This window comes from Macaca fascicularis, chromosome 8 (genome assembly GCF_037993035.2).
Source record: "Macaca fascicularis isolate 582-1 chromosome 8, T2T-MFA8v1.1".
Taxonomy (NCBI): Eukaryota; Metazoa; Chordata; class Mammalia; order Primates; family Cercopithecidae; genus Macaca; species Macaca fascicularis.
In genome coordinates, this window is record NC_088382.1 from 42,806,938 (window position 1) to 42,828,286 (window position 21,349).

Below are 21,349 nucleotides of genomic sequence, written 5' to 3' on the forward strand. Positions count from 1 at the left end.
TCAGTGTTACTGATGGAGAAACAAAAGTATGTAGCTAACAGTTATTTTCAAAGTGTGGATTCTGTCAAGATTGTCAACTCAAATCACAATTAGATAAGATGATTTAGAACCACATTCTAAAATGTTGTTGACTGCACGTTCTCACTTATAAATGGGAGTACACATGGACACAAAGAAGGAAACAGCAGACACCAGGGCTTAGATGAGAGTGGAGGGTGTGAGGAGAATGAGGATCGAAAAACTGCTTATCAGGTAAGCAGATAAGCTTACAAAATTATCTGTGCAGCAAATCCCTGTGACCCATAATTTACCCATGTAACAAACCTGCATATGTGTCCCTTGAACCTAAAAAAAAGTTGGAAAGAAAAAAAATGGAGATGTTAAGCTAAAAAAATATGGTTGACTAATCAAACAATTTTTAAATTGGTTCCTGTTTTAAAGGTGATAAAAATGATTTCGTTTGCATACAAATATCCGCTCGTGAATTTACCAACAGATTTGCTATAGTGTAGTGGTAGATGGTTTACCAGACAGAGTTTATGCGATTATTGAAATGGGCTCCATCATGGTTTGATGCTCAATTCTAATGCCAGATTGTTTTGAGAAGAAATGTTTCATGTGCTCTTTCTAGAGACAAATCTCCTGATAGAGCAATTACATAGGATATATTTGGTAAAGCTCTGGCCAGTCTGATAATTCACTGCCTAAGTCCAGATAGCCTGACTGGTGAATTCTAACAAATATTTAAAGAAGGGATAATACAAAAATACTCCACAATCTTTGGCATAAAATAGAAGAGGGAGGAACACTTCAAAATTTATTTTATGAGAACAGTATTACCTTGATACTAATGCTAGACAAGGTCATTACAAGAAAAGAAAACTATAGATCAATGTCCCTCATGCATATGGATGCAAAAAGTCCTTTAAAAATGGCAAACAGAATAAAGAAACATAAAAGGAAGTATCCACCATGACCAAAAAGGATTATCTCAGTAATGCAAAAGTGGTATAGTTAATTTAACACATCATACTAATATAATAAAGGACAAGAAAATACAAGATCATCTCAAGTGATGCAGAAAAAGGATATAACAAAATAACACCCATTACAGATTATTAACAAATTGTAAATAGAAGGGAACTTCCCCTACCTGATGCAAAGTATTTATGAAAAACCTACAGCTAACATCATACTAACCATGAAATTCTCAATGCTCTCCACCCTAAAATTAGAATGAAAGTGAGGATGCAAGCTCTCAGTACTTCTACTAAACATTGTATTGGAGGTCCAAGAGAGTAAAATCAGGTAGGAATAAAAATTAAAATGCATCTAACTTGGAAGACAAAAAGTATAACTGTCTTTATTTGCAGATTACATGACCCTGTGTATGTAAAATCTTAGGAAATTTACCAAAATACCTGTTTGAATAAAAAATGAATTCAGCAAAGTCACAGGATACACAATTGCTATGCAAAAATGAATTGCACTTTTATATACTAGCAATGGAAAATATAAAAATAAAATTAAGAATAGAATTTCATTCACAATAGCATAAAAATTAATACTTAGGCGTATATTAACAATACAAAATATACATGCAAACAACAAAAAATTTCTGAAAAAAACACAAAAACCTAAGTAAATGCTGAGATATTCCATGTGAATGATTTGAAAGATGGTATTGTTAAGACAGCGATTCTCCCTTCTGTCAGGGGTCTGCAGTATTACCCCTTGGTTCAGTAAATCAGTAGGAAGACTCACGTGATTGAACATAGAATATACTCATCACTATAATTTATTACAGAAAAAGGATACAAAGCAAAATTAGCAAAGGAAAAAGGCTCATGGGTCAAGTATGAGGGAAAGTAGTCACAGGCTTCCAAGAGTCATTTCCTAATAGAGTCACCCAATGATGGACTTAATTCCTCCAGCAATGAATTATGACAATATGTATGAAATATTGACTGCTGGGAACCCAGACCCTAAGCTTTTTATTGGAGGCTGGTCACACAGGCATCTTTTGCCTGGCATCTACCAAAATTCCAGACTCTTAGATGGAAATTGGTTGTTCATTACAAATAACAAGGTCTAAACAGTTCAGGCACAGTGACTTATTAGTTAGGCAATGGTGGGAACTCTAACTCAGGTGTCAGTCAAAGGCCAGCCTTGCGAATATACCTTTCTAAGTATAGCAGTCTTAAGTCTGCTATGTTAACTCTTTTCTGTACATCTCTAAATTGATCTATGGATTTAAGACAATCTTTGGCAAAATTCCAGTAGGCTTCTTTACAGAAATTGATGACATAATCCTAAAAATTCTGGAAATGCAAGGGACCCAGAAGTGCTAAAACAATCTGAAGAACAAATTGATGGAGTCACCATTTCATATTTCAAAAATTACTACAAAGCTAAAGTAATCTAGCTCAACATTGTACTAGCATAACAATAAATACATGGATAAATGGGATGGAATTGAGAGTCCAGAAATAAACTCTTATATTTATAGTCCATTGAGTTTTGACAAATGTGTCAAGACAATTTGATAAAGGAATAATAGTCTTTTCAGCAAAGGCTGTTGGGACAATTCAATGTCCACATACAAAAAAGTAAATTTGGACCCTTTTATCATGCCATACACAAAATTTAACTCAAAATAGACAATCAACCTAACTGCAGTAGTTAAAACTATACATCTATTGGAAGAAAACATAGGAAAAAATATTCATAACCTTGGATTTGCCAGAAATTTCCAAGATACAACACCAAAAGTATAATTCATAAAAGAAATAGTTGGTAAATTGGACTTTCTCAAAATTAAAAATCTTTGTGCCTCAGAAAACACTGTTAAGACAATAAAAAGACAAGCCACAGAGGGGAAGAAAATATTTACAAACTGTATTTCTGATATAGTACTTGTATACAGAATCTATGAATCATCCTAACAACTCAATAATTGAAGGGAAACAATCCAATTACAAATGTATGAAATATTTGAACAGGTTAAATACCTGTTCAAAGAAGATAGGCAAATATATACAAAGTTATATACAATGATATACAAAATATATAGAAATATATACAAAATGATAATTACATGGAATAATAAAGAGATGAAAAATAGTAAAGACATTGTTAGTCATTAGCAATGTGTATATTCAAACAAGATACTACAAGACACCCACTAGAATGGCTGTAATCAAATGACAGAAAATAACAAATATTGGCAAAAACATAGAGAAACAGGAAATCAAAGACTGCTAGTAGGACCAAAAAATGGTGTTACTACTTTGGGAAACCAGTTTGACAGTCTCTTAAGCAGTTTAACATAAGTTTACCAATTGAATGAAGGACTCTACTCCTAGGTCTACTCAAGATAAATGAAAACATGTATTTACAAAAATTTGCATATGGATGTCTATAGCAACATTATTCAATGACCAAAATCTGAAAACAACTCAAGTATCTATAAACGAATTGACAAAAACTATGATATATCTGTATAATGGAATACTAGAGAGCAATAAACGTTGACAGAATACTCATACATATTACAATCTCAAAAACACTACTATGCAAGAGAAGCTAAATACAAAACCCTGCCTATTTTATCATTTTATTTGTAGAAAAGATCCCAAAATGCAAATTTATAGAGACAGTAAGTAGATTAGTGGTTACCTGGGGCCAGTCACAGGCATGGGGATTAACTATAAATGGATATTGGGGATCTTATCCTATGCTAATAGAAATGTCCTAAACTTGGGTTGCGGTGCTGGTTGCACAACCATGTAAATTTTCTTTAAATATCACTAAAGTGTACACTTAACATAGGTGAATTTTATGGTATGTAAGTTATAAATTAAACCTCAATAAAGTTAAAAACAGAAAAGGTCACCCTGATGAAGATAAACTCCCACCTAGTGGCCAAGAAACATGTTTCTCCTGAATTTAGTGATTGTGGACTCATGAGTTGTGTTAGTTGATAATAAGTGAAAAAAATGATTTGAGCATATTTGTAGGCCGTGGGAAATATTTATTAAAAGGTGACCTTGCAGGTTTTACAGTGAGAATTGTAGAATGATGGAAATGTCATCCAGTATGTCAGTGGAGCAGTTGACATCTCTAAAAAGAAGAAGTAAATAAGAATATGTAGGTGTTATTGAAAATAATATCACATGGTGAGAAACAATGTGGCATAATAGAACAAAACTGAGATCAGAATCTTTGGATTTAAATTTGTGTCTATACTTTTGTCTCTCATAATGTCATATAGTTGTAAGAATATGCGCATGTAGCCTTTTCAGGTTGGCTTATTTCAATTATCAACATATATTTATAGTTCATCTATGTTTTATAGCTATAGTTCATGGCTTGGTAGCTAATTGCTTTTTATAGCTGGTTAATATTCAATTATATGAATGTACCAGAGTTTATATATGTATTTATCTATTGAAAGACATTTTGTTTACTTCCCAATTTGGGTAATTATAAATAAATCTGTAATAAACCTCCTAAAAATAAAAAATTCCATTACCCATCTTGTCAAGTCACATTATAGAATCACAACTTCCTAACCTTAAAAACAGTTTTTGTTTTATGTTTGTTTTAATTATTTAACAGATATATATTTGGGGTGCAATGTATTTGAACATTGTTTTTTGGAAATATGCTAATTCAGTAAGCTATTCTTTTTTATCATACATCTTATTTGAGATTGCCACAGCTTTCTGGACACACACATGCACACACATGAGTAAGCGTAGATAATAGGTTGACCCTGAAAAAAGCATAATTTTCAAAAAATTAAAAGGGCCACTCTCATAATATACAATTAATATGTCAGAGTTTTATTCAACTCATTAATGAGGAAATGAGGAAGAATAATAGGCTTGTTCAAGAGTATGTAACAAAACTATATAAATAGGATATTGGAACAAAAGAATGTTAGAATAATATTGCTATGTTCAAAACTGTAATATCCACAGGAAAAAAAATAACTTACTTGGCTATCTTTTCTAAATGATAGGAATTATTTCCTATTCTATCAGACAAAAACCTAAAAGTTAATATGTAACTTCACAAAGTCTATGACAATTAATCAATATTTCTTAGTTTCATTACTTTTTTTCTAGCCTCTATTTAATTTATTTCTGTTCTTATTTTTATTTCCTTTTTTCTATTAACTTTGGATTTTGCTTTTTCTAGTTTCTTGAGGTGTAATTAACTTTAGATTGATTATTTGATATCTTTCTTCTTTTTTGATGTAGATATTTATTGCTGGAATGATTTTTGCTGCATCTGATAAGTTTTAGTATATTGTGTGACTATTATTGTTTGTATCAAGATATTTCAAAATATTTTTACATTTTCATTTTAAGTTCTTCTTTGCTCCATTGATTGTTTAGCAGTATGTTGCTTAATTTTCATATACTTGTAAATTTTCCAAATTCCAAGTCCTGTTATTGACTTCTTGCTTTATATCAATGTGGTGAGAAAGATACTTGATACTATTTCAATCATTTAAAATTTTCTAAGACTTGTTTTGCTGCCTGACCTATGATCTATCCTGGAGCATATTTCATGCGTTCTTGAGAAAAATATATATTCTCTTGCTGTTTGATAGAATGTTTTTTATGTGTATATTAGGTCCATTTGGTCTAAAGTGTAGTTTGAGTCTGATGTTTTCTTATTAATTTTCTGTCTGGATTATCTGTCTGTTGTTGAAAGTGGAATACTGAAGTCCATTATGATTATTGTATTATAGTATATATCTCCTTTAAAGTCTACTAATATAGACTTTAATACACACACAATTACTGCTAGACCTCAGAAATTAGGTTGATGGCAACACAATGATAGTGGGGAACTTCAATACTCCATTGAGAGCACTAGAAAGCTGCAAGAGAGAAAGTCAACAAAAAAACAATGGACTTAAAGTACACCCTAGAACAAATGGACTTAACACATATTCACAGAACATTCTACCCAACGACTGCAGAATGTACATTCTGTTCATCAGCACATGGAACATACTCCAAAATAGACCATATGATAGACCACAAAACAAGTCTCAATAAAGATAAGAAAATCAAAATCATTGTCAAGTACCTCTCAGACCACAGTGTAATACAATTGGAAATCAACTTCAAAAGGAACTCTCAAAACCATGCAAATATATCAAGTTGAATAACCTGCTTCTGAATGATCATTGGGTCACCAATGAAATCAAGATGGAAATTGAAAAATTCTTTGAACTGAATGGTAATAGTGGCACAACCTATCAAAACCTCTGGGATACAGCAAAAGTAGTGCTAAGAGGAAAGTTCATGGCATTAAATGGCGACATCAAAAAGTCTGAAAGAGCACAAATAGGCAATCTAAGGTCACACCTCAAAAAACTCAAAAAACAAGGACAAACCAAACCCAACCCCAGCAGAAAAAGAGAAATAACAAAGATTAGAGCAGAACTAAATGAAATTGAAATTAAAAAATACAAAAACTAAATGAAACAAAAAGTTAGTTCTTTGAAAAGATAAACAAATATGATAGACCGTTAGTGAGATTAACCAAGAAGACGGAAGATCCAAATAACCTCAATTAGAAACAAAATAGGAGACATTACAACTGATATTACAGACATACAAAAGATAATTCAAGGCTACTATAAACACCTTTATGTGCACAAACTAGAAAACCTAGGGGAGATGGATAAATTCCTGGAAATATACAACCCTCCTAGATTAAAGCAGAAAGAAATAGAAGCTCTGAACAGATCAATAATGAGTAGCAAGATTGAAACAGTAATTTAAAAAAAATGCCAACAACAAAAAAAGTTCGGGACTACATGGATTCACAACTGAATTCTTTCAGACATTGAAAGAATTGGTACCAATCCTACTGAAACTATTCCAAAAGATAGAGGAAGAGGGACTCCTCCCTAAATCATTCTATTAAGCCAGTATTACCCTAATACCAAAACTGGGAAAGGACATAACATGGAAAGAAAACTACAGACCAATATCACAGATGAACATAGAAGCAAAAATCCTCAACTCAATACTAGCTAAATGAATTCAACAGCATGTTAAAAAGATAATCTACCATGATGAAGTAGGTTTTAAACAAGGGATGCAGGGATGATTTAACATACAGAAGTCAACAAATGTGATACACTACATAAACAGAAGTGAAAACAAAAATCATATGATCCTCAATAGATGCATAAAAGCATTTGACAAAATCCAGCATTCTTTTATGATTAAGACCAGCAAAATTGGCATAGAAGGGACATACCTGAATGGGAAAAAGTTGAAAGCATTCCCCCCGAGAACTGGAACAAGATAAGGGTGCTCATTTTCACCACTTCTATTAAACATCATACTGAAAGTCCTAGCCAGAGCAATCGGACAAGAGAAACAAATAAAGGGGATCCAAATTGATAATGAGGAAGTCAAACTGTGGCTGTTCACCTATGATATGATCATATACCTAGAAAACCCTAGAGACTTGTTTAAAAAGCTCCTGAATCCGATGAATGAATTCAATAAGTTTCTTGATACAAAATCAATGTACACAGACCAGTAGCACTTCTATCCACCAACAGCGACCAAGCTGAGAATCAAATCGAGAACTCAACCCCCTTTACAACAGCTGCAAAAAGAAACCCTTAAGAATATACGTAACCAAAGAGGTGAAAGATCTCTACAAGGAAAACTACAAAACCCTGGTGAAAGAAATCATAGATGACACAAACAAATGGAAACATCCCATGCTCACGGATGGGTAGAATCAATATTATGAAAATGACCATATTGCAAAAAGCAATCTATAATTTCAATGCAATTCTCATGACAATACCATCATCGTTCTTCACAGAACTAGAAAAGCAATCCTAAAATTTATAGGGAAAACAAAAAGAGCCCACATAGCCAAAGCAAGACTAAGCAAAAAGAACAAATCTGCAGGTACCACATTACTAGACTTCACACTATACTGCAAGGCTATAGTTACCAGAACAGCATGATACTGATATAAAAACAGGCAAGTAGATCAATAGAACAAAATAGAGGACCCAGAAAAAGACCCAATACTTACAGCTAACTGATCTTCAACACAGCAAATAAAAACATAAAGTGTGGAAAGGACACCCTATTCAACAAGTGGTGCTGGGATAATTGGCAAGCCACATGTAGAAGAATGAAACTGGATCCTCATCATTCACCTTATACAAAAATTAATCAAGATGAATTAAAGACTTAAATCTAACACCTGAAACCATAAAATTCTAGAAGATAACATGGTAAAAGCTCTTCTAGACATTGGCCAAGGCAAAGACTTCATGACTGAGGACCAAAAATCAAATGCAACAAAAACAAAGATAAATAGATGGGACTTAATTAAAAAGCTTCTGCACAGGAAAAGAAATGATCAGCAGAGTAAACAGACAACACACAGAGTAGGAGAAAATCTTCACAAACTGTGCATCAGACAAAGGACCAATATCCAGAATCTACAAGGAATGCAAACAAATTAGCAAGCAAAACAACAACAGCAACAAATAATCCTATCAAAAAGTGGGCTAAGGACATGAATAGACAATTCTCAAAAGAAGATATACAGATGACCAACAAACATATGAAAAAATGCTCAACATCACTAATTATCAGGGAATTGCAAATCAAAACTACAATGTGATACCACCTTACTCCTGCAAGAATGGCCATAATTAAAACTTTTTTTTTTTTTTTAAAGATGTTGGTGTGGATGTAGTGAAAAGGGAAAACTTTTACACTGCTGGTGGGAATGTAAACTAGTACAACCACTGTGAAAAGGACTATGGACATTCCTTAAATAACCAAAAGTAGATCTACCATTTGATCCAGCAATCCCACTCGGGGGCATCTACCCAGACGAAAATAAGTCATTATATGAAAAAGACCCTTGCTTATGCATGTTTATAGCAGCACAATTCACAATTGCAAAAATATGGGACCAGTCTAAATGACTATCAACCAACAAGTGGACAAAGAACCAACAAGTGGGTAAAGAATTTGTGGTATGTATATATAGTGTATACATATGTGTATATATATACACACACATATACAATGGAATACTACTCAGCCATAAAAAGGAATGAAATAATGGCATCTGCAGTAACCTGGATGGAATTGGAGACCGTTATTCTAAGTGAAGTAACTCAGGAATGGAAAACCAAACATCATATATTCTCATCGTATATTCTCAAACGATAAATCCTCATCATAAACATTTAAAAAGTATTGCAGGCTTTAAAAGGAGATATTTTAAGAATCCCGCGTGATGCTTAAGTAGTTAATAAGTGGAAGCTAAGCTATAAGGATGCAAAGGCTTAAGAGTAATATAATGGACTCTGGAGATCTGTGGGAAAGTATGGGAGTGGGGTGAGGGATAAAAGACTACACATTGGGTGCAGTGTACACTGCTTGGGTGATGGGTGCACCAAAATTTCAGAAATCACACCTAAAGAACTTATCCATGTAGCCAAACCCCACCTGTTCTCCCAAACAATTGAAATAATTAATAGTAATAATAATAATAATAATAAAGGTGAGATCCAGAACAAAAAAAGATGAGCCCATGAGGTGCACTTCTTGAGCAACACAATTCAATTTATTTAATTTTACCTCCATGATTGTGAAAATACATTTTTTCAATAATCTAAAGTCACTACTCTCATATACCTACAAAGTTAAAATATGTTAAGAAGAGTTTTCTCTGCCTCTCAATGGAGGAGCCAATAGGATGATAAAGCTTGATTCAAAGAGTATTTGAGGAAGTGGGTGTTCATAGATATTTTTAAAAATGTTAGAATAGGCTGGGCGTGGTGGCTCACACCTGTAATTCCAGTACTTTGGGAGGCCGAGGTGGGAGGATCACGAGGTCAGGAGATCAAGACCATCCTGGCTAACATGGTGAAACCCTGTCTCTACTAAAAAATACAACAAAAATAAGCCAGGCGTGGTGGCTGGCGCCTGCAGTCCCAGCTACTTGGGAGGCTGAGGCAGGAGAATGTCGCGAACCTGGGAGGCGGAGCTTGCAGTGAGCCGAGATTGCGCCACTGCGCTCCAGCCGGGGGGACAGAGCGAGACTCTGTGTTAAAAAAAAAAAAAAAAAAGTTAGAATAAAAGTACGATTGCCTTTTATACCAATTTGTAAAAGGAAACAAATTCTGAAGAAACAAGTGTTGATATTTACTCATTATACATATGCAAATTTCCTCTATAAACACTTCCAATCATTAGTTTTGAATTTAATGTTGTCTCTAAGCTTGAGTGACACAGTAGATATTGTATTTGTCTTCTCATGCATCACCTAAAAAATTTGTGTGAGACTTTCTACAGATAGCAAATACTTGAAAGCTTAAGAAAAAGTTGGCAAAAACAATTTTGAGAAGATAAATGTTATATAAGCTGGGCCTTCAGGACCTTTGAAAACTAGGAAAATTTTTATTTACTTTGCATAGGATAATGACAGTAGCCATAAAAGACTGGCGCATGTGTTGAAGAAAGAAGAGTTTTCAGAGATGATGATTAGATGCTTCTCAGCAAAAGTAAATTTGTAGAAAGGGAAGCCCAGAAGCAGATGAGAAATATGTAATTATGGAAGTTATTTTTAAATTTTTTGCAACACGAAATTTGAAATAAATATGAAATAAATTTTCTCATGTGTGTTCTTAGATCATCATTTATGTGATACATTTCTTGTGTATAAAAAAATGGGTAATGCTTATAAGAGAAGCTAGAAACTCAAAGATAAGCAGACATCCATAAAGGAAAGAAAGACAAAGTGGAGCTGGGGAATATAAAAATTATTTGTAATCCATTTTGACTGAGCCCAAACTGCTCAGTTGGGCAGTTTCTGGTTTCTCCATATCAATCTTAAAGAAGAAATCAGCAGCTATTTATAAAACAATAAATCCTCATCATAAACATTTAAAAAATATTACAGGCTTTAAAAGGAGATATTTTAAGAATCTCGTGTGACGCTTAAGTAGTTAACAAGAAGATTTAATTTTCTAATTGCTATTAGAAACTTAGGGAGAAAAAATGGACCAGCATACAGAGCCTACAGAGAAATAAAACTTAAATATCATTGATATTTAAAGTTTTATGTTCCTCTTTCCTCCTAGTTCAAACCAGCTAATACGATTTGCAGGAAATCAGTTGATGTGGAATGCGATTTCACTGAATTTTGCAATGGAAGCTATCCATACTGTTTGCTTGACACTTATGTACGTGATGGAGAATATTGTGATTCAGGTGGAGCCTTCTGTTTTCAGGGAAGGTGTCGAACTTTTGACAAACAATGTGATGATTTAATCGGAAGAGGTAATAATCATAATTTTCTTCTTAGTCCCTAAATTCTGATTATTCCAAAGTCTGTTATTGAATTTTATGGAACAAAAATGTAAACATACGTATTAATGACTGAATTCTTGCACAGTGTATATTATTAGTGTTAAAGAAAAGCAAAATTGGCCGGGCGCGGTGGCTCAAGCCTGTAATCCCAGCACTTTGGGAGGCCGAGGCAGGCGGATCACAAGGTCACGAGATTGAGACCATCCTGGCTAACCCGGTGAAACCCCGTCTCTACTAAAAAATACAAAAAAAAAAAAAAAAAAAAAACAAAAAAACAAAACAAACAAAAAAAAAAAACGAGCTGGGCGAGGTGGTGGGCGCCTGTAGTCCCAGCTACTCGGGAGGCTGAGGCAGGAGAACGGTGTAAACCCGGGAGGCGGAGCTTGCAGTGAGCCGAGATCCGGCCACTGCACTCCAGCCTGGGCGACAGAGTGAGACTCCGTCTCAAAAACAAAAACAAAAACAAAAACAAAAAAGAAAAGCAAAATTATCTTTTCTTTTTCTTTTTTGAGACAGCGTTTCTCCCTTTCGCCCAGGCTGGAGTGCAGTGGCGTGATCTCAGATCACTGTAACCACCGCCTCTTGGGTTCAAGCGATCCTCCTGCTGCAGCCTCTGGAGTAGCTGGGATTATAGGAGCACACCATCACGGCTGGCTAAGATTGTGTTTTTAGTAGAGACGATGTTTCACCGTGTTGGCCAGGCGTGTCTCAAACTCCTAGCCTCAAGTGATCTGCCCACCCCATCCTCCCAAAGTGCTGGGATTACAGGCACGAGCCACTGCACCTAGTGCAAAAACAAAATTTTCTTGATTGTGAAATACAACAACAAAAAACCTCTCTGAATTTATATGGAATTCTTGTTCCCACGGAAAAGAAACCTCAAGTGAAAATGCAGTTTTTCAAAATATTATATAGAATTTGTGGTGGGGGTTTAGTTTAAAGGAAGCAAGGTGTTTTAATCAGAGGAAAGCAGGGCGAATCACTGATTAGTTGGGTTTCAAAGGGCTTGCTGATAAGTGAGGGCTTCAGTTCACTACCAATCTAGTCCATTTTGATAATTTCCTATAAATGTCATTTGCTTCATTGGAAGATACAAATTCCTGAACGTATGCAGTGTATGTTCTCTGAGAGTGAAATTTTTCATTCTTAGCCCTCCCTTGAGGTCTTCTCTAACCAGGTCGTAGATCTCTAAATATTGTCTACAGCAATGTGACTGCCAGGAATTTAGGGAGAAGGTGAGAGGGAGGTTTTGATGATTATCATAATTTTGTTCTGCTTTTCTAACAGAATCATTATTTGTACCATATGGCAAGACAACAGCTATAGACTTTAAAACATTGTTAACATATAAACAAAGAGCTGGGTTCAGTAGCTCATGCCTGTAATCCTAGCACTTTGGGAGGCCAAGGCGGGCAGATCATAAGGTCAGGAGCTCAAGACCAGCCTGGCCGACATGGTGAAACGCTGTCTCTACTAAAAATACAAAAATTAGCCGGGTGTGCTTGGGATGAGGCGGGAGAATCGCTTGAATCCCTGGAGGCAGAGGTTGCAGTGAGCCGAGATCTTGAATCCCTGGAGGCAGAGGTTGCAGTGAGCCGAGATCACGTCATTGCACTCCAGTCTGGGCGACAGAGCCAGAGGCTGTCTTGGAAAACAAAAACAAAAACAAAATCGTACAAACAAATGACCAGTAAAATTAGGAGGAATGGGACAGTACTCCAGATCTATGATTTAATGTTTCTTTAAGTAAAGCCAGGACTCAATGCTAGGCAGATAAAATTAGAGCCACATAGTGGATTGCCAATCAGGTGTCTTCCAGCTTATGCTATTCACTGTGTATTTAGTATTATCAGTGATTTGGAGAGATTTTAAAGTCCTTTGTGAGAACTGTGGGAGTACAGGGGTATTTGCCCCAAATAGTACAATTTTTTTTTTTTTGGAAGGCAAGCATGACTTCTAAAGCATCTTGATTTTCAAATAATGTATGTCCACTTCTAGTGACCACATGTTAATGCATCTAGGACGTGATAATTCTGCACTTGACTACCAGTGAGTTTTTGTACTTATTTTTGAAAAACAATCTCACTTTGCTAGCCTCTTGAGGGCAATAGAAGCCTGATGAAAATTTTTCCTTAATGGTACCTGTATTTCAACACATATTACATCCAATTCTTTGTACAGTAACATGCTATATGGGTTTGCACCCTAGGAGCAATAGGCTACACCATATAACCTAGGTTTGTAGCAGGCTATACCATCTAGGTTTGTTTAAGTACATGTATGATGTTCACACAACAATGGATACATTGCTTAGAACATATTCTCATCATTAAGCAACTCATGACTGTACTCAGTAAATATAAGGTAGTATTATTATTAGATTATGATATGTATTCCCTACAAATACCCAATTATTTGACTAGGTCATCTATGAGCTGTCATGGTCAGCTAAAATGATCCTTGAACAGGGTTTGATATAATTCTGAAGTAGGCATTAGTTTTGCATGGTAAAACCTATATACTATTTGTAGGAAACAGACAATAAGAATTCTTATACCACAGGCCTAATACAAATCATCATGCACCCCCAAATTGTTGGTTTCTGGACAAAATATACTAATGAAGTTGTCATATTGAAAGACATAGCTTATTCATCAAGCAATAGCATTTAAAGTAGGGAAATCTGTAGATCTATGATAAAAGAATGAGGTTAACTATTAAGTTTTTTTTTCAAAAAAATAAAACCAGTAAAGGAAAAACACCTCAACTGGTTACCACCTTTTTCTAAGCTCTTTACTAAATATTGTTTTTAGAAATGTCTGGCCCCTACAGTATGCTCCTCTTCAGTGTTATCTCTGCAGATGCAAAAACTTCCTATTGTAGGTATAATATAAAATGATATTATTACCTTTGGTGTTATTTGGTTTGTAGTTATGTTTGCCCTCCATAAGACTGAAAGTCTCATTAGTTGTAAAGTTCTGTATATTATTAGAGGGCTTCATGACCAAGCTGAGTTGTATATCATCTAGACAAATGTTAAGTTCTAATCCAACAGTTATATAAAGTTTTCTCAACCTCAGGACTAGTGATATTTTAGGCCAGATCATACTTTGTTGTGAGGAGTGGGGACAGGGAATGCTTCTCCCATGCATTGTAGGATATTTGGTAGTGTCTGTGGCCTCTGCCCACTAGACAGGATGCCTGGAGACACTTTTGGTTGTCCCAGCATGGATGGGGTGAATCTTGGCTTCTAGTGAGTACAGGTCACCAGATCAGGTGATGGATGTTGCTAAATGCTTTACAATACACAGGATAACCTCTACAACAAAGAATTATGTCTGCCGTGCTGCATTGAGACCACCTTCTCTAGAGAGGGCCAGAAGTTTGACTACTTTTGCTGATTAAGACTCTGAAAAAGATTATATTCCACACTAAAGTATGAACAGTTTTTGTAAAACTAACCTGGTAATGTTTCTTTTTCAATTTTTAAGATATGATTTATCAAAAACCGTATTGGATCAATATTCTTATGAAAGTGTCACAAAGATTGGCTCTGGGCGTAGATATTTTCCAAACCATAGAAGCATACTTACCGGGGAATTTTACGTAAAAGATTTGCTGGATTATTGGATAGTTGTGTGAGAAGGAGAAGTAAACAATATTTCGTGATTATTTAATCAACTAACAAAATATGTTCAGGGTTTTCAGCATATATGTTCACGCTTATTTAGTATATAGCACTATAAAATTTAAATGTAATCCTTGTACAAGGTCTGAGGATGCTTCAACTAATTTATCTGAAGCTACAATTGCTCTGGATTTAAGAAACAGACTATAAACAGGTGATGGAGCTTTGATGAGCACTGGGCAGTTAGGTAAATATTCCTATAATATCACTCTAGCTTTAATGAACACATAGACACTAACATTTATGATAATCTGGAAAACACAGTAAAGATGATTATTGAAGGCTGCGTTGGGGTCTTTTACCTCTCAGTGCACTGAAAGATATTCTGAAATGTTTGAAAAAGTAAAATCATGTGTGGAACTTAGTATTGCATAAAATTAGGAACCAATTGTGTATTTAACCATTTAATCCTGGACATTCTTAAATTTATAAATGTCTTTCAGAAGTTTCTTTTGGATAATTATGAATAGTCAACAATCTTTTGACTATTTTGGACAAAGTTCTTCCTTTGGCTGACAAATTATGGCTAGGTGCTAAAATAGGATAGTGAAACTTTTCCTTAAAAATTTTATACTCCCTTTTAGCCAATGCAATAGATAAATATATAGAGATAGCTCGAAAACTCCAAATAAGTACAGATAGAAGATTGCCTACTTTGGATGAAGGTGGATCTGGAAGGAAACTTTATATTTTGAAATGCTGATTTAAACCGTGAGAAAAGTAAGGTGGATACTCAGAAAAGCCTTAATGTATTATTGTCGAAGTATATTATAAACTTGCTCAGTTGAAGGCAATTAAATGTTGGCTATCTTCTGTGACACAAAAGAATGCTGAACACAAGACTATCAAAATAATAAATTTAGCTTCAGGCAAGACTGAAAAAACTGTATAGTGTGGTTTTGTTTGTTTTTTAGTTTTTCAATGTTTATTTTAGCTTTGGGGGGGTACATGTAAAGATTTGTCACTGAGGCTTGCTGTACGAATGATCCCGTCACTTAGATAGTGAGCATAGTCCTGATAGGTAGCCTTCCAACCCTCTCCCTCTTTTTACCCTCCTCCCTCAAGCAGTCCCCAAAATCTACTGTTCCCGTCTTTGTGTCCAAGTGAATTCTGTGTTTATCACAAGTGAGAACACGTGGTATTTGGTTTTCTGTTCCTGCATTAGTTTGCTTAGGATAATGGCCTCCAGCTACATCCATGTTGCTGCAAATAACATGATTTCATTCTTTTTTATAGCTGCATAGTATTCCATGGTGTATATGTACTACATTTTCTTTATTCAACCTACCGTTGATGGGCTTCTTGGTTGAGTCCATGTCTTTGCTATTGTGAGTAGTGTTGTGATGAAGATAAACATGCATGTGTCTTTTTGGTAGAGTCATTTATTTTTCTTTGGGTATATACTGGTACCAGGATTGCTGGGTTGAATGGTAGTTCTGTTTTAAGTTCTTTGAGAAATCTCCACACTGCTTTCTATAGTGGCTGAACTAATTTATATTCCCATCAAAAGTGTATGTGTTCCCTTTTCTCTACAACCTTGCCAGCATCTGTTGTTTTTGGAACTTTTTAATGAATGGTGATGTTGAGCATTTTAAAGTATATTTGTTGCCCCCATGTTTTTCTTCTTTTGTGGAGTGTGTTCATATCCTTTGCCCATTTTTTTTAAACAGAGTTATTTGTTTTCTGTTTGTCGAATTGCTTATAGATTCTGGATATTAGACCTTTGTCAGATGTATAGTTTATGAATATTTTCTCCTATTCTGTAGGTTTTCTGTTTACTGTCTTGATAGTTTCCTTTGCTGTGCAGAAGCTCTTTGTTTTAATTACGTTTCATTATCAGTTTTTGTTTTAGTTATAAATTCTTCTTCAAGGCTGATGTCTGGAATGGTATTTTCTAGATTTTCTTCTAGAGTTTTCATGCTTTTAGGTCTTATATTTGTTTTGTTTTTTTAAAATTTATTTATTATTATTATACTTTAAGTTCTAGGGTACATGTGCATAACATGCAGGTTTGTTACATATGTATACTTGTGCCATGTTGGTGTGCTGCACCCATCAACTCGTCAGCACCCATCAACTCGTCATTTACATCAGGTATAACTCCCAATGCAATCCCTCCCCTCCCTCCTCCTCATGATAGGCCCCGGTGTGTCATGTTCCCCTTCCCGAGTCCAAGTGATCTCATTGTTCAGTTCCCACCTATGAGTGAGAACATGCAGTGTTTGGTTTTCTGTTCTTGTGATAGTTTGCTAAGAATGATGGTTTCCAGCTGCATCCATGTCCCTACAAAGGACACAAACTCATCCTTTTTGATGGCTGCATAGTATTCCATGGTGTATATGTGCCACATTTTCTTAATCCAATCTATCACTGATGGACATTTGGGTTGATTCCAAGTCTTTGCTATTGTGAATAGTGCCGCAATAAACATACGTGTGCATGTGTCTTTATAGCAGCATGATTTATAATCCTTTGGGTATATACCCAGTAATGGGATGGCTGGGTCATATGGTACATCTAGTTCTAGATCCTTGAGGAATCGCCATACTGTTTTCCATAATGGTTGAACTAGTTTACAGTCCCACCAACAGTTTAAAAGTGTTCCTATTTCTCCACATCTTCTCCAGCACCTGTTGTTTCCTGACTTTTTAATGATCGCCATTCTAACTGGTGTGAGATGGTATCTCATTGTGGTTTTGATTTGCATTTCTCTGATGGCCAGTGATGATGAGCATTTTTTCATGTGTCTGTTGGCTGTATGAATGTCTTCTTTTGAGAAATGTCTGTTCATATCCTTTGCCCACGTTGTGATGGGGTTGTTTGTTTTTTTCTTGTAAATTTGTTTGAGTTCTTTGTAGATTCTGGATATTAACCCTTTGTCAGATGAGTAGATTGCAAAAATTTTCTCCCATTCTGTAGGTTGCCTGTTTACTCTGATGGTAGTTTCTTTTGCTGTGCAGAAGATCTTTAGTTTAATGAGATCCCATTTGTCAATTTTGGCTTTTGCTGCCGTTGCTTTTGGTGTTTTAGACATGAAGTCTTTGCCCATGCCTATGTCCTGAATGGTACTACCTAGGTTTTCCTCTAGGATTTTTATGGTATTAGGTCTAACATTTAAGTCTCGAATCCATCTTGAATTAATTTTCGTATAAGGAGTAAGGAAAGGATCCAGTTTCAGCTTTCTACTTATGGCTAGCCAATTTTCCCAGCACCATTTATTAAATAGGGAATCCTTTCCCCATTTCTTGTTTTTGTCAGGTTTGTCAAAGATCAGATGGCTGTAGATGTGTGGTATTATTTCTGAGGACTCTGTTCTGTTCCATTGGTCTATATCTCTGTTTTGGTACCAGTACCATGCTGTTTTGGTTACTGTAGCCTTGTAGTATAGTTTGAAGTCAGGTAGCGTGATGCCTCCAGCTTTGTTCTTTTGACTTAGGATTGTCTTGGAGATGCAGGCTCTTTTTTGGTTCCATATGAACTTTAAAGCAGTTTTTTCCAATTCTGTGAAGAAACTCATTGGTAGCTTGATGGAGATGGCATTGAATCTATAAATTACCTTGGGCAGTATGGCCATTTTCACGATATTGATTCTTCCTATCCATGAGCATGGTATGTTCTTCCATTTGTTTGTGTCCTCTTTTATTTAACTGAGCAGTGGTTTGTAGTTCTCCTTGAAGAGGTCCTTTACATCCCTTGTAAGTTGGATTCCTAGGTATTTTATTCTCTTTGAAGTTCACTCATGATTTGGCTCTGTGTTTGTCTGTTACTGGTGTATAAGAATGCTTGTGATATTTGCACATTAATTTTGTATCCTGAGACTTTGCTGAAGTTGCTTATCAGCTTAAGGAGATTTTGGGCTGAGACAATGGGGTTTTCTAAATAGACAATCATGTCATCTGCAAACAGGGACAATTTGACTTCTTCTTTTCCTAACTGAATACCCTTCATTTCTTTCTCTTGCCTAATTGCCCTAGCCAGAACTTCCAACACTATGTTGAATAGGAGTGGTGAGAGAGGGCATCCCTGTCTTGTGCCAGTTTTCAAAGGGAATTTTTCCAGTTTTTGCCCATTCAGTATGATATTGGCTGTGGGTTTGTCATAAATAGCTGTTATTATTTTGAGGTATGTTCCATCAATACCGAATTTATTGAGCGTTTTTAGCATGAAGGGCTGTTGAATTTTGTCAAAAGCCTTTTCTGCATCTATTGAGATAATCATGTGGTTCTTGTCTTTGGTTCTGTTATATGCTGGATTATGTTTATTGATTTGCGAATGTTGAACCAGCCTTGCATCCCAGGGATGAAGCCCACTTGATCATGGTGGATAAGCTTTTTGATGTGTTGCTGAATCCGGTTTGCCAGTATTTTATTGAGGATTTTTGCATCGATGTTCATCAGGGATCTGGTCTAAAATTCTCTTTTTTTGTTGTGTCTCTGCCAGGCTTTGGTATCAGGATGATGTTGGCCTCATAAAATGAGTTAGGGAGGTTTCCCTCTTTTTCTATTGATTGGAATAGTTTCAGAAGGAATGGTACCAACTCCTCCTCATACCTCTGGTAGAATTCAGCTGTGAATCCATCTGGTCCTGGACTTTTTTTGGTTGGTAGGCTATTAATTATTGCCTCAATTTCAGAGCCTGCTATTGGTCTATTCAGGGATTCAACTTCTTCCTGGTTTAGTCTTGGAAGAGTGTAAGTGTCCAGGAAATTATCCATTTCTTCTAGATTTTCCAGTTTATTTGCATAGAGGTGTTTATAGTATTCTCTGATGGTAGTTCGTATTTCTGTGGGGTTGGTGGTGATATCCCCTTTATCATTTTTGATTGCGTCAATTTGATTCTTCTCTCTTTTCTTCTTTATTAGTCTTGCTAGTGGTCTGTCAATTTTGTTGATCTTTTCAAAAAACCAACTCCTGGATTCGTTGATTTTTTGGAGGGTTTTTTGTGACTCTATCTCTTTCAGTTCTGCTCTGATCTTAGTTATTTCTTGCCTTCTGCTAGCTTTCGAATGTGTTTGCTCTTGCTTCTCTAGTTCTTTTAATTGCGATGTTAGAGTGTCAATTTTAGATCTTTCCTGCTTTCTCTTGTGGGCATTTAGTGCTATAAATTTCCCTCTACACACTGCTTTAAATGTGTCCCAGAGATTCTGGTATGTTGTATCTTTGTTCTCATTGCTTTCAAAGAACATCTTTATTTCTGCCTTCATTTCGTTATGTACCCAGTAGTCATTCCAGAGCAGGTTGTTCAGTTTCCATGTAGTTGAGCGGTTTTGATTGAGTTTCTTAATCCTGAGTTCTAGTTTGATTGCACTGTGGTCTGAGAGACAGTTTGTTATAATTTCTGTTCTTGTACATTTGCTGAGGAGTGCTTTACTTCTAATTACGTGGTCCATTTTGGAGTAAGAACGATGTGGTGCTGAGAAGAATGTATATTCTGTTGATTTGGGGTGGAGAGTTCTATAGATGTCTATTAGGTCTGCTTGCTGCAGAGATGAGTTCAATTCCTGGATATCCTTGTTAACTTTCTGTCTCGTTGATCTGTCTAATGTTGACAGTGGAGTGTTGAAGTCTCCCATTATTATTGTATGGGAGTCTAAGTCTCTTTGTAAGTCTCTAAGGACTTGCTTTATGAATCTGGGTGCTCCTGTATTGGGTGCATATATATTTAGGATAGTTAGCTCTTCTTGTTGAATTGATCCCTTTACCATTATGTAATGGCCTTCTTTGTCTCTTTTGATCTTTGATGGTTTAAAGTCTGTTTTATCAGAGACTAGTTTTGCAACCCCTGCTTTTTTTTGTTTTCCATTTGCTTGGTAAATCTTCCTCCATCCCTTTATTTTGAGCCTATGTATGTCTCTGCATGTGAGATGGGTCTCCTGAATACAGCAGACTGATGGGTCTTGACTCTTTATCCAGTTTGCCAGTCTGTGTCTTTTAATTGGAGCATTTAGTCCATTTACATTTAAGGTTAAGATTGTTATGTGTGAACTTGATCCTGCCATTATGATATTAACTGGTTATTTTGCTCGTTAGTTGATGCAGTTTCTTCCTAGCCTCGATGGTCTTTACATTTTGGCATGTTTTTGCAATGGCTGGTACCGGTTGTTCCTTTCCATGTTGAGTGCTTCCTTCAGGGTCTCTTGTAAGGCAGGCCTAGTGGTGACAAAATCTCTAAGCATTTGCTTATCTGTAAAGGATTTTATTTCTCCTTCACTTATGAAACTTAGTTTGGCTGGATATGAAATTCTGGGTTGAAAATTCTTTTC

The 21,349-nt window shown here is 35.5% G+C and overlaps 1 protein-coding gene across 1 annotated transcript in view; it reads left to right on the top strand.

Annotated features, from left to right (window-relative positions):
* The window catches only part of ADAM5 (Disintegrin and metalloproteinase domain-containing protein 5), a 136,929-nt gene that overhangs the window by 72,928 nt on the left and 42,652 nt on the right, over positions 1-21,349 (top strand). The window contains 1 exon segment of the mRNA NM_001283728.1: positions 11,171-11,369. Coding sequence (NP_001270657.1) covers positions 11,171-11,369 — 199 coding nt within the window.